The sequence below is a fragment of the Semicossyphus pulcher genome, unplaced genomic scaffold (genome assembly GCF_022749685.1).
Source record: "Semicossyphus pulcher isolate SPU_LCO1_2020_fin unplaced genomic scaffold, fSemPul1.0.p SCAF_5, whole genome shotgun sequence".
NCBI lineage: Eukaryota > Metazoa > Chordata > Actinopteri > Labriformes > Labridae > Semicossyphus > Semicossyphus pulcher.
Window position 1 is genome coordinate 26469615 of NW_027211726.1, and position 15380 is coordinate 26484994.

The window sequence follows — 15380 nt, forward strand, 5'->3', positions numbered from 1 at the left end:
ATCCAGCTTACTGACGTCATACAGGATGATTTTTGATGTTAAACTTTTTCAAAGCAGAACTCTTTGAAGAGTGAAAAGGTTGCCAGTTTAAATTTAGTTTGACCCTGTACTAAATAAAAACAAGATGAGACAATGGTGCAACCATTCACATTAATTGTATCAGTACAAAGCTTTACCAGGGTGGAGGAATGCAGTTTTAATCAGTGCTGGGCAGTAGAGCAGAAACTGTATTATTTTCCCCATTAACAAGTAGTGTAAGGGAACGTCATTATTTTGGGTTTTTCTCAGTGCAGTGCAAAGAACTCAGTAGGCTACTTCAGGTTGTACATGACTGTTCGAGAATATGTTTGATAATAGTAGTAGACAAGGTAGTAGTGTGTCCTAAAATTAAATGTATTATTACACTATAAGAGTAACTTGCCCCAAACTGGTCTCAACAGCTTTAGCTGTCAAGAGAAAATAGAGATGAAACATTTTATCCTGGAAGAAAGTCTGCACTTTATCATAGTAAAAACAAGGAGATGTTGCCAAGTGATGTCTGCATAATGAATTGGCCTTCCTAAGGGGCCAAGGACATCTGAAAGCAGTGTTTAAATGGGGGGATGAGGTGGATTTGGTTATAATTGAGTTTCAGGGAGTGGATGGCAAAGTTGCAGGTATTCTGTTAGTATATATATGATTTAAATGTTTCTCTTTTTCCTCATGACCACAAAAACAGAGCCCCCAAAGTCAGGTGTCATCCTCGAAGAAAAACAAACTTTAAACACATTCTTCAACAAAATAATGCCTCTTCACTCAGTGAGCAACAGTAGCTTAGATGTCAAACAAGGAAAAGAAAACATTTCTGCTGTGACCAGTGTGATATTCTCGATTCTGCTGACAAACTGCCCAATGTTACAAGCAATTTCTACTCTAATGATTCTCGGATGCCAAGAACAACAGGCTGCTGGAAATACAACCTTCCCAAGACTTTTTGTAATAATGCCAGCATGAGAGAGATGACAAAAAAAACCTAGGCAGCTGAACTGGTGGGAGAGAATGTTTACAAGAGTTATCAGAAACAGAGAAAAATTACTTTTACACCATCTTCCCCATTCATTATGGTTTGCAGCATTACGTAAGCCTGCAGTACATCCTCACAAACCCATGTGCCCACCATGGACTGTTTTTATACCACTTAGAGAGCTGTAGGAGGTCTGAACAACAATGTACATTAGTGGCAGAGTATAACGGAATTTGCAGTGGTGGCCATCCTTAAGGCTACACCCATGCTTTAGAAGATACTACAATTGTGTGTAGACCAACATAAGTACTTCATTAAAACCCCCTTTCAGGTTTCTAGAGTGTAAAAAAATTAAATATAAGACTTGCTAAAACCCTGTGGAATGCAATTTTAATCCTCAGCCATACAAACCAAAGTGTGACTGGTTGTCAGTACTTGCAAACTGTTTAAAATAATTCCTAAAATTAGTGTATAGATGAATTACAAATAGTTTTGTATGACTACAGCAGCTGTCTATGCATGTGAGAAAAAACATTCAAGACCTTTGTAAATGGACTTTTAGACTAAATATCACTGCTTTCGTAATGAGTGAACATTGCTGAAACAAACCTTGCAATCCTTGGGTTAGTGTAAGTAGTGTGTAAGGCTGCTTGATATTGGAAAAACTAACATAATGACAACTTTTTGTTCTGAAATACTGTATTAATGAAATTAAAAAAAATATACTAGATAAATGCAGTGTGTTTCATGTACATAAACAATTAACAATCATACTGCTTATTATTTAGGAATTTTAATACTATTTTCTTCTAACAAAACAACTTTTGCTACACTTGGTTCAGTGGCTCTGACCCCTGCATGAAAAAGTAGAGAGAGTTGGAGGTGGAGGTGGAGCGACACGTTTCATAAAATAAATACAAATAGGTTTACATGCAGGTGAAACAGACTCTGTACTGTGCTCTGATGAAGAGATACACTAACATGATATCGGACAGACATTTTTCTGTTTTTATTTTTAATCAAGTAACAATAAAGTGAGAGCTTCATGTGTCTCATTTAATTTGCTTCACTATTGAACATCCTGCGATGTGACTATCGCACAAGCGCACATTGCAATGCGATTCTTAAATTATTTATCATTCAGCCCTAGTGTAAGGCAAATAATATTTAACTTAGTACTGAATTCATCTGATATAGAATCTAAACTGAGAGAATAATAACATAGTAGAACATTTCACATTAAATTAAAATGCAGAGAATTGTTCTGCTTTCCAAGGAGGTTGGTGTGTCTACTGAAGGTATTTGAACAAAGAAATAGCAAAGTCCCCTTGAGACTATAAGAAATCTCATGACTACTTTTAAATGCATAAGAAAATCCCTTATATAGGAAAACTGATGTGAAAGCTTTGATAATTCATCGAAACCTACAGTATAAATGCTGCTAACTCAGCAAAAATGGTGCCAGAGGCTGAACATATCCTATACTGTGCTGTTTTCCTGTTTGTTTAACAACAGCGGCAAAGGTGTATTGCTGTGCTGCACTAAGAACGTCCATTGAGAATAAGTGAACATGAACCATTATGTGAAACATGTTGCTGACCTTCAGGCTATAATAGCGACTTGTGCTGTGAGTGGGCCAAATACAAAAAAATACTTTCTTTAAATAGCACTATCTGTTACATTTTCACTCTGCATACATTTCTGCTGTTCAAGTGAAGAAACAGCAGCGAGTCTGTTTCTAAATAAACCATAAAGTTAATCACAGATTTTTGAAAAAGTTAGCTGTTAGCTTAGGTCCAAATGAATTTGAGTGGTGACATTGGACTGTTGTGGGACTTCCCCAGTTAGAGGAGCTAAAGTTCTGACCACAGAGCATAAGCATAAGCATAAGCTGTCAACAATATCATTAGTCAAACATTAAAACAGTGTCAGAGTCAGACATCCACACGTCATATTCTATAGACCACCCACAATAGCCAGGAGTTAAATTCCTAAAAAATAAATTACATTCAATTTGTTATTGCAAGAGGAAGACCTCTGTACTGAAGAGAGCTAGAGTCTTCTTGCAGTGCAATTCTTAGCTTTTCTCACTGCCAAAGCTTCTCAAACAAAAAAATAAATAAATACATTTAAAAAAAACATGAGGAGTTTGTGTTAAAAAACTAAACAAAACAAAACAATATTCATTATTTGGCCAATTCTAATACAGTAGAATTTAAGATAACAACTTTGTTCAATTTGCCATTTTTACTTTATTAATCCCTGAGGGGATCTGGGGCAGTGCAGCAGCAAATGATAAAGAATGAGAGAGATACTAAAACAGGCAGCAAACTACTCATAGTAAGGGAGCGGGGGCTTGCTTCATTATGAGTAGCCTTAAAAAAAAAGGCTACTCACAAAGACTTGTCCAACAGCCTACAGATCTTTAACTGCGCTGTAAAAGATAAAATAAGCCTCGATAAAATCCTTTTCCCTTGCAATCGATAGCCTTGGCTCACTGGAACCACTGGAAGAGAGCCCCCCTAGGCTGACACAAATACTTTATGAGCAAGACGGTAAAAAACATGGGGATCAAACGTATAAATCTTTAACATGTAATAAATGAAAGTAGAGCATCATCAGCTTTTATCCTTCACTGCTGCCAAAAATCAATTTGCAACAAGGTTTATACCATAGTCCAGCCAGCAACAGGTAGATGGACACTGAGTGAGTGACAGTGGGCAGGCAGGCAGGGAAGTAACAGTCTTAGCTTCTGGGTAGGTCTGGAGCGTTTTGCTGATCTGTGTTTCATTTATGTTTAATCCGCTCTCAGACTGTAGCACCTCTTTGATCTCACACCGTGGGTGCAGCCAAAAAGTAGACATGACTTCTTGCTCTGCTTCCCCGCTGTACATCTATGCTTTGGTTAATGAGAGAACACTATTTAATCACTGGCTTCTCCTGCGGAATTTGAAAAGCTCAGTTCTGGGACTTTGCTGGGGGAGTCACACCTGAATGATGCTGTTTAAATATATTCTACCATAAAGCATTTCAGGATTTATGCACCTGTGCGGTGGAGTGTAGAGGTTCCTTTTCCTAACCTTGATGTATGTGTTTGGGCTCTCACATTGAATTATATAATATATATAATAAATATTTTGTCATCATGGTGTATCAAATGACAAGGATAAAAACTGATAACAAAATGTATACCTTACGTGTTGAACCTACAGAGAATTATTACCAATATCTATAGCTTTGTGTATGAGATTAAGCTCAGTGTGTCCCACTTGGAACATTAACTGATTCTCTCCTAGTATTGATTTCAGCTGTTTTCAGGGATAAAGCTTTAAAAAGTGAGAAGAGAGGAAGGAAAAAAATGAAAAGCACGGGCATGGCCTGCTAATGCTCTAGCTAGCTTGTTAGCTATGGTTGGTAACTAGCAGAATCTATCGTCATTGGGCAGGGGCAAAAATATTCAAGAAAGCATTTTAATGGACTCAAAATTAGTTTCTGTGTTATGGTTTGGATTTGGGCCAGACACTGGAGTATGGGTGACAATTGATGCAAGACATATATGATAAAAAATCTATATTGATTTCATGATTACCTAAAGGAGCTGAAGCCGATTGTAGCCGACATTGGGTGAGTCTATAATCATTTATAAAAAATTCTGATTCACATGTATTAGCGCATTATTTGTGCCTTTTACTTCAACAGCCAAAAATGCATGGCTTTGCTGTGCATATGAGGAGTAACGTGTGGAACATCTAGATGCAGATGTGTATATTATATTACTAAATAAATTATTAAAATAAAAATTATTTAATAACATGCCAGTGTTTACATTTACATAGCAAAGGTTCACTTTAAAGTCACTTTGCACAAGCACATAAAAGACTGACCAAATCAGGAAAACAGGCAACCTTGGGTTCAAAGATAATTCAAAATAAAGGGTCACAGAAAACTAATTTCACAATTTCACACTCTGCTGTCTGACAACCTGAATGGAAAATTTTACAACCCATTTGCCCTCCTTCATCACCTCAGCTCTGGCGATGTTGTAATAACACGCTCACTCAAGCTGACAAGTTTCACACTTTCATTTTCACTCTGAAATAAATACACTCCAGAAGTACACGGAGCAGGAAAGACGAGTAATGGAGCTCCTTAGTGAATGTGTATCACCTAGAGAGAGGCAGGAAATTAAAAGTGAGGAGAACTGATAACAGTGAATGTGTTGAAGAGTCTGACTGCTGCATAGTCATGACAGGAAATGTGTGACGTAACACATCTAGCTATCAAAGTATTGGATGGAAAATGATAATGGTAAAAGATGGAAAGATGGTTAACAATTCAAGCTTTAGAAACCTGTAAAGAAAAACTTTCCAGCTGCTTCATTATATAGTTAACAAACATAATATAAATATCATTATTGTGGCTGGCTCAAAATGGGAAGATTCTAAGGCAGGGCATACATCATTTGCACTTTAATAGAATGTTATCTCAACAATCTTATCAGGTTAATAAGTTATCTTGAAGTCAGTTTTTGTTTAGTTTTATTTAAAAGTGTTGAAGGTAGTAGGTAGGTAGGTAGTCTATCAAAGGAATATACTGTATACATCAATTTGTGTTATATTGACCAAGAAAGCTGAGCTCTCCTGCTTGCACTGTCTTGCCGGCAGTGCCAGCATGTACCAAACTGCATTGTGCGCAAGCAGCCTCAGACTCGCTTTGCTGCACTTGTTCGGTCATATACAATGTATCAATTTCTGGGCTGTATATCAAGTCAGCAAAGCACTTAAAAATGTATCCTCTTTATCATATTTTGGGACATACTCTATAGGAAATGTGGCTAGTTTTTAAAACATGCAAAGGCAGAGACATCCAGAAATCTATCAATCCAAGCTAAAATATCCTGTAGTTCTTCCAGGCCACCATCTCCATAATATGGCAGAAGTGGTGGGCTGAGCTGCTCCCTGAGAAACAACATCAACAACTGCAGGAGTTTTTCATAGATGAAGTTATGGTTGTAATGGGTTGTAATTTCTCTTAAATTTCTCCCAAAGGACTAAAGCATGGCCGCTAATTGTTTCCAATAACATTTGAAGAATTTATGTCTCTGCTGTCCTTGTTTGACCAGAATCTTAAAATTTGGAGAAGAGAAAAAACAAAAACTACTCAGTTAATTGAATATGTCACGCTTATTGCTATCTGGAGATACATTCATGGACATTCCATTGTGATCATTTTGGTGGTAAAAGTGTTGCTATAGTTAGGAGTTAATCCTCGAGCCATGCACCACTTGGCACCAAAAGTTCCCCCCACTAATCCTCAACTGGCTGCCTCTGTTTGTTGTTTGGCTTCAGTTTCATAATCATTCTGCAGTGTGCAGTCTCATAAGTCTCTCCTAATAAACTGACGACAGTTCTATGAATTTCATCATTGAATGTAACTACCTGTGCTTACAGACCACAAACCAAATAGAAGTAACTAATGCCAAAGAAAATGGAACAAATTCATTAACTTAGAGAAATAATCTTGAAGATTTTCATGTAAATAAATGTCTGTTAATGTCTTGTTAATTAATTGTCAAATGAGGTAAAACAATGGTGATTGAGCCGAAAGCCCACTGATGAAAGCCTTTACATTTGCAGTACATAGTATAATTATGGACTGGGTGTCTGTGGCAACATTTGTGGACAAAATCTCAAGTGACGCCCAGTTAGCGACGCGTTTTCCATCAGCCAGCAGTGGTTGGTCTGCCAGAGAGGGTAGGTGAAACTAAGCGGCTGCTTTTCCGGTCTCTGCAAGTGTTGCGAGTAAACAGTAATCTACTATGGCTGAACAAGCAAAGAAAAGATCGATGACTACAGATACAACTTCAAAAATAAGTGAAAATCCAAAGAAAAAGAAACAAATTCGACTCTCAGATGAAGGCAAACAGTCTAACAAGGAAAGCAACCATCAGCGAGGAAATCAAGAGTTAACAACCGTTAAAAAGGGAGCCAACCATAGACGTCTAGTTATCTGGGGTGTATGCGCCAGCAATTGCCTTTTATTGCCATAAAGGGGCCACCACCCAGAACAAAGCTGAGAACTTTGAGATTAGCACTTTAAAAACATCATAAATAAAATAACAAGTGATCATTGGTCCACTCTGGCTAAGACCCAATCTAAGGTCACATTTTAAACCTCCAAACAAAACGTCATATCAATCATAAGCATTGTTTGAGCCATGATGGTCTGAATAGGGAACTATCAGTGCTAGAGGGTCCCTTCTCCATGCTTGGAGAAAAATTGCCAACACTGTGAAAATTGTGTTCAGCTAAGTGTTATAATGTATAAAATTGAAAAATAAAATTAAAAATAAAATATGTGAGAATTGATATATAACATAAAATTATATACACAAAACTAGTTTTAGGTGGTGGCTACAATTTGTCTAATTATAGTATAGTCTTTAGAGTATTGCCAGCTGTCTCTAAATGCAATAGAAACATAAACAATCTAAGAAAGGACAAACCTTTCAAAATCTGGTCCAAGATAATTCTAATGGGGTTGGCAGACTTGGTAGGTAGAATACTTGAGAGTCATTAAAAAAGAAACTTGTTCAAATATAAGTGCACACAACCTCTTAACATCATTAATCCACTGTAATAATATATTTCTTTTCTCAGAAGGAAAGAACGTTATGCAACACTTTGCCGGCTACTTCTACAAAGGAGGACCCAAAAGATAATGGATCCATTTCAAAATCTTTGCCAAATACTTTTGACATTTCACAGTATTTCAGACCAATACTACTGTAATGAATGAAAATTTAATATTAATTAAATTTATTGAAATTTTATTTCAAACACTGAGTTGTTAAACAATGCATGTGATAAGAGAAATAAATATTAAGTCTTAAGTAGTATAAATCTGTCATTGAAGTTGTTAGGCAAGAGAAACAAAAAGACAGGGAGAAGAATTGCTCAAAACCCAATGTGAGGGGCTAAAATTAGATTCAGCCTTTATTAAAAGCCCTACATACGCCTTATTAGAGTCACCATTCAATGTTGTAGTTCCTACTAGGGAGCAATATCAATTATTCATACTGCTCACAGTGCTTTAAGAATAACTTAATTTGTGATGCCTTCGTCTTAAAGGCTGAAATTTTACAGCCCAAGCTTCCGACTGACTGACTGTCTGAAAAATGAGAAACATGAGACATAGATTAAAAAGACATTTCTATCTTGAACTTGGTTTGACAGAAAAAAAAGAACTACGTCATCTTGACAAGTGGGCTATAGCGATGGCCTGGAACTGTGATTGCACTGTCTCAACTATAATGTCTTGAGTTTCAATGAGCTGGTGGGAGATGAAAGTTCATCCACCTTTTATATCCACCCTGCAACCTCCTTGTTAAATCTTAAATCCGTCAGAGCCCTAAGTGCCACTGCTCATCGTAAATCATTCACGTCAATCCGGCTAATGACTACCAACACACATGGGCTGAAAACCAGCTTGCTGGAATTTTTTCCTCTTTTCTAAGTAATAGAGATGCATCGAACTTGAGTAAAAGCAATACACTGTCAAATAGCACAGGCAGGAGCACAATATAGATGTAAAGTCAAGACTGTTTGGGTTAAGCCAGTTCAAGGCTGATTTTGATTCAGCAAGGTCAGTAAACCCTTCCCTCATTAGAGGAGACAGTAATGGAAGGGTTTATGCTCAAAACAAGTTAGCAGTCACTCAAGATGTGTATACACTCAAGACACATTCAGACCTGACCCTTAAAAAGAAAGCCTTCTTTCCTTCAGATTTTATGTCCCTGAAGTCCTTCAAATAAATTAGGATTCGGAAAAAGGCTCTTTTTGGTAGTAACAACAAAAAGATTGATTGCTAACCTTTTATATGCAAAAAATGCTTGCATATCACAAGATAAAGAAATTAATGGTAATTACCTAACAAATGTCGGTGGTCTACTCGTTTCAAGATCAGTTAAATCTGTTACATATGTTTATTACTACAAATCTTCAGTTGTCTGTGAGGCTACTAAGCCTCAGTCAAAAAAATACATTTGAATTCTCCTCACTTTTTGTGTTAGACCAAATAACCTAAAATGGCGTAACTGCAGTAACTTTGAACATTTTTTCCATTACATCAAGAGAATTAAACTGTTTTTTGGAAACAATTGTGGAAACATGTGCCCCATGAACTTCAAAAAACAAATTCAAGACCTATTAAGATCTGAAGAACAAAGCATACTCTGGCATGTGGCACATACTGGATCCCTTGAATGTGGCACACAACTTATATTAAAGGATTTTAAAAGAAATGTGCAACAGACTTGGAATCAGTTAAATGCTAATTTTTGCAAGCCCATTATGCCTCAATGGATTTTAAAGAGAGAGCATGTTATTATCAGAGAGAAAAGATTTGTGGGACTGTGCAATGACGTTTAAGGTTCGGAAGATCTTTCTGTGAAGGTGAATTTGGATCACCTTTGTTGAAGATAATTATTTTAATTTCAAACACTGCTCATTTTCTACAAAATCAGATAACAGTTATTTGCTCTAACCTGGCACTATGAGCGTAAAAACAGGCATCTTCATTTGAATGCATTGAGTTTCCCTAATGCACGATGGATGTATACAAGGTAACCTATGTGGATGCAGACATGGCTGCATTATGTGGGCTGTTTATAAATGGATTAGAGCAGATTGCATGAAAAGAGAAGAAAAAGGAGCAATGTTGTTTTTACTTTAGACAGAAACATGAAAGAAAGACAGGAGCAGATAGTGAATAATGCTGAGAACAAAACAGTTTCTTAGCAACAGATGTAAGTCTATTTTGTGCCAAATATCAGAAAGTGGTGAAGCCAGGGATGGCAACTGACAGAATGTCAACTACTAAGCCAGCTCTCAAGGGAACTGAGGTTCTAAATTGAGAAGAGGCTGTAAGACTTCTTTTATAAATGTTAAATTGCCTCTAATGTAATACTGGGCAACAGTACAGTCACATTCTTTCTCTGTCAGACAGGAAAATTACATTGACACAGTCTAGCAGACAGAAGGGGACGTTGACTACTTTCCTTTTTTATATAACTGCGGTATAGGGCTTATGACCTGTGTCAATTTTTACAGAGCATACACCATACTTGCACTTCTCACTGTGAGTAAATCCCTGGTAAGCTGACGCTGGAGTTTTATACACAGTATTGAACTCATCATCGGTAATATTTGATAGAGGTTTTGATATTAAAATGTTTTAGCATTTGCAAATCTACTTAAATTGCAAATGAATCTCTGTGACTCTTTTTTTTCCCTCTAATCTTTTCAAATGTGGTTTTAATGACAGTTTGGGGCACTCCATCAATTTTGCAGATTATAGTGGTTGAATAACACTAATGGAGATGTCATCAATATTAGAGTAGCCTAGAGGCAGGTGGTGGTCTAAAGAAGGAGGCGTACTTATCAACAGAGCTGTCAATAATCCTATTTATTGCATCAAATAACAAATTAAAAGTAAACTTTTCAGAAAAATGAACTCTTGGACATAAATCAGCATGATAAGAACTGAAAATAGTGACAAAATAGTTTGACAAAAAAAATGTTGACGTGTATTTAGATGTTTTGACTTCACTTTTAGGGAGCTGTCATTTTGTCCATCTTTTTATACAGTCTATGGTTTTCACAAGTAGGGTTATGACCGTATCAGATTTTGTAACTCCCCTTCAATATTAATATAAAAAATGATACTATGGCAAAATGAAAACAAAAATCTTAAAGTTCTAGACACACAAAATAGGATCATTTTTGTTTAATTTCCATTACCAGCCAAAAAAAATGGTTTAGATTTACGATATACTCCCAGAAAAGTTGTTAGGACATCACAGAGGAGGAGACTACATTACTTGTATCTCTCTGTGGAAGGACCCCAACACCTACCGGCCAATTTGAGCCCACAGTGCTGTTAAAATCAAACTTACACTGTTCTCCTTATGTGTCAGTCTGTCTAATCATGTGCCGCTCCCCTGCACCACTGCACAGAGTTGGATTTCCTGAGCTCTTCAACAACAACTTAACGAAACAGCGGACAGTGATTTCAGGCTTGACTCATTAGCAGTAACGAAAGGTGCCAGGTGACAGACAGACTGATGTGTCCCAAAGAGTGCGCCGAGGAAGAAAATCACCACTCTGCTGCCTGCTGAGCCCTGGGTAGCCATGGATACTGGGCCACAACCAGACCATCCAGAAAAATAAGAGAGTGTCCTGAGAGCATAACTGGTGGAGGAAAACACCAAAACAAGGTATCATCTTTTTAAAGCTCTGACAATCAGAGTGGTGAGTTTGAACATGGACATACTGACAAATCAAGTCTGGAAGAAGAGTTTCAGTTGTCCAACATTTGGGCTATTATCAGAGGAGCTCACGTCAAAAGCTGTGCATTTTTTGTTTGGCTAACGCCTCTTAACAGATGTTGTGAGAGACCCCACACATGATGATATATAATCATAGATTTAACAGTTCCTCCTATAGTGTGTGGAGAGCTTGGTTCAGCCCTCTGCCTGTGACTCAGATGCATGGACAAGTGGAGAGAGAACATCAATTCGCATTACTGTGGTGTTTTTAAACCTGGCAGCAAAATTAGTCCGAACACTGGCGTGATGTACATATACTGTAGATCTGGATAATGCAACTTTGTATGTTAAGAATTTCTTACAATTTAGTTGGACTATATCTGTGGCTGTGACCGTTAAAACAAAAGTGGTCAGTTCTCGATGTGCTCCTGTGAAGGCGTGTACTAGTAATGTTATATCAGATGGACTTTGTAGATTAGTCATGGAAAATGAAAACCTTGTGTCACACATTCTGCAATGTGACTGTTGGCCTTGGTACATCGTGCGTTGCTGAAAGAATTTTTGCCTAATTAAAAACCCAGTCTGTTTTCCACTCTTTAGAGTAACAGTGCTGCTTTATATTTCCTATCCAGTCAACACTAGACAGAGAGCACTGATAAAAATTGTCATCTATAAAGCCACCTAAATTGTCAGGTGTGTCACATTTAAAGCTCCTGTGAGGAGTTTTTAGCTTATTATGAAACAGGCTCAAATAAATATTGATTCCTGAGTGTGACCTATAAAGCAAAAGAGACCATAAGGGAGAATACTGACTATTTCTATTAAGTTATGTTTAATGCCTTTTAGCGCTGCCGAGGCAATTAACAGCAAGACTCCAAGTGCTTGTTTACACCTTGTCCAGAAGATTCACACTGAGTGATATGTTTGACAGTTAAAAGGAAGCAGGGTTTAATATTTTAAGATAATTGCTGTTGTGAACATGACAACAGAACGCCAAAACCCTGACAAGAGGGAGATCCCAAACATGCAAAAAATATTCCTTGCCAAAATTGTTTTAGTACAGAACTGAGAGATCGTACAGTAAGATTATAGATGCAGTTGTGCACCAAAGCAGCTACAGAGGACACATTTGAGAGAGATGTTAATACAGCCCTCGTATCTTACTGTGGTGTAATGTCTGGACTTGCCTTTGGGTCTTTTTTAAATTAGATACAAAAGATGTACAAAAGACAACTAAACAATCCATTGGGAGAGACTGAATCTACTAGCTTGACTGAACTCACTCATGCCCTTCAGCAATAAGAGACTCTCATCAGAACTCTCCAACTGCCTGCTGTCTGTTTGGAATTTGTCTCCATGGCAACGCACCAGACTGTCTGGCTTCAGCATGTCCACACTGATTAAGTGGTGTGTTATGACTATAGTCATTGGAGAAGTATGACCTGAATATATACAGTACATTTGCAAGATTTCTAAATGGATATAGATTCCTTCTAGCTGCAGCATTCTTCACACCTGGAGGTGTTCATGCAAGATGTAGAAGATAAACAGTGAAAGAAGAGAGTGTCAGGATCATGGCACTGAAAAACTAATTAAGAAAATGTGTAGGCTAATGGGGAAAATAATTGGTCTTTGAAAGATAAGTTTTATTTTTTGTTTACTTTTATGTTTGCTAAAACTTGATGAAATATTGGAGCGAAATCCTTTTGGATTCCTGCTGGATTTGAATACTTTTGTTTATTCTATGCTAGGTTTACTTGTAGCATCTCTTTATGACAAATACACAAGCCATTTATTCTAAAACTAACTAAACTTTGCTATTACTGTAAATATGCTGCTTCCTGTTAGGTCCACGATATCTTTTCATATACTCACTTTAAGCCAATTGATATCTAACCTGTCCACACTCCATCACCATGTTCTATGCTCTACCATGTTCCACTATGCCTTACTGGGAGGCTGTAAAACCAATACAGAGCCAAAAGGTGTTTCAGATCTTAACTTACCTATTAACTTCATAATATCTATTTCTTACATTTATCTGATTCTTTTTGTCACCAGTAAGTCATTATTGCATATTCTGAAGACCAACCAAAAAAGCTCTACATCTTACTACTTTCTTTTTTTATTTCACTAACTGACTTGACACTACGTACTATGACTGGAGGTACATTAGCTGGTCTGACCACAACAAAGGAACAAAGTTAATGAGCCAACCAAAGTAATTCTGAACTCTATTAAACTGCAGAGACATTTTCATCTACTGCAAGAAGTATGTTACATAAGCGAGGTTCATTGGACTTAAGTTAGGTGTTCAAACGTTAAAGCACAGCTTAAAACAACTATTGTCCCACTGAAGGAATTAAGTATATTATTTACCTGTTATTAACACAGGAACTAGTTTAAAGGGGAAACTTTAAACCTAAAGTCTACTCAGGACTTCAACAGGAAAAAAGGCTAAAGTACCCTGTGGCTCCAGTCGCCTATTGTGTTTGTTGATTTCTCTTTCAGCCCCTTCTCAGAATTAGATACTGATCGTAAATATATTTGAGTAGGCTAGGCTTTGAACTTTAGTTGAGTTACACATACAAAAGGTAAATGTTTGGGCTAAAGAGAAACAAAGAGAAAGAGGGAAAGATCACACTATACCATACACAACATTTAACTTAAGAAGCCCTACTTCAGTTGTAGCAGTCCAGACACACAACGGGGCACTTAAACGGGAATACCAAAGAAGGAAAAGGGAATTCTATATAGAAAAGGGGATTTTTCAATCAAGTCTCACCTTGGCACACTGCCCTGCAGAATGGTCGGTAATTGTTTCTGCATGATCACACCAAGCGCCTGAGGACCAGGCCCTCCTTCTGCTATCTGTCCAGCTCCTGGCTGCTGCTGCCGCTCCTCCTCTTCATCCACCTCCTCATTGCCTGGCTTCTCCTTCCCTCGGCCCTCACTTTCATTGTCGCTCTCCTCGCCTAAGATGTCGTCCACCTATTTTGTTTTAGAAAAGAAACTTTAGTGAGATATTGTTTACAGCTTAGGACAGGACCAGGTCATGGGAAATTTCACGCAACAAAACAAGTCAGCCCTCTCTGCTTTCAGTTTTGTTTGAAGGTTTAGATCATTTTGAACATTTATACATATACAAAAAACATATGAGCTGCATATGAGCTCAAGTCCAAATCAGAGCCAAAGTATAACATAGCTTACTTTTGTCGTATTATAAGACGTAAGATTTTATCAGTATAGAATCAATGAATAGAAACAATTTGTTGTTCTCCTACTTTTTTCATTTTGGGAAATGTGCTTATTGGCTATAATGCTATGGTTTCAATATCAAAAAAGTGCCACTCTCATGTCTTTAGGGTGAATACAAGCTCCAGCTTAGTTGGTTAGTTTAGCTCAATAAGTAGAAACAATTCAAAAAGTAACTAACTTCACCTATCAGCAAATTAATGGAATAAAACATTTAAACTAAATCTTTAACTTCAGTTTTTATTTTACAGATCATATCAGCAAGTTATTCAATATTTATAATTTAATTTTGTACTTTTATAATTTTACTTGTCTCCAGACTCTGTGCTACGCTAAGCTAACAGGCTGCTGGTAGTAGTTTTGTATTTATGCTACAGACATGTATACATCTCTTAAAGTAATTCCTGGCAAGTAAGCCAATAAACTTATTTTGTAAATGTCTATGCCGTATTTTATTTAAATTTGTCACTGATATTAAAGGAGCAATTTGCCCCTGGAAAAAGCCACTGTAAGTCAAGCTGGTGTCAGCTGGTGTTCTCTGTAATCCATAGAAGCAATAATATTCAAAATTTGCACCATAGCTGTGGAGACAGTTGTACAAATAGCTTGTGGTTTCGCCCATTCTACATTCCTACAACACCCAGCGTGCATTGCACCGCTCCGAGACGCTGGAGTGAAATACTACCATTTACGCTGCAGGCAATGAGTCAGAGCGGTACATATTCCGAAATACGATGAGAATATACTGATGGGTCATCTAAAAAATCTTCTGGTCCGCAGTCTACATTTCAAACC

The 15380-nt window shown here is 37.2% G+C and overlaps 1 protein-coding gene across 2 annotated transcripts in view; it reads right to left on the bottom strand.

Annotated features, from left to right (window-relative positions):
• ctdp1 (CTD (carboxy-terminal domain, RNA polymerase II, polypeptide A) phosphatase, subunit 1) overlaps positions 1 to 15380 on the bottom strand; it is a 72057-nt gene that overhangs the window by 20298 nt on the left and 36379 nt on the right. For both annotated transcript variants that reach the window (XM_069682160.1, XM_069682159.1), the window contains exon 12: positions 14116 to 14321. In XM_069682160.1, coding sequence (XP_069538261.1) covers positions 14116 to 14321 — 206 coding nt within the window. The remainder of the gene's footprint in view (positions 1 to 14115; positions 14322 to 15380) is intronic.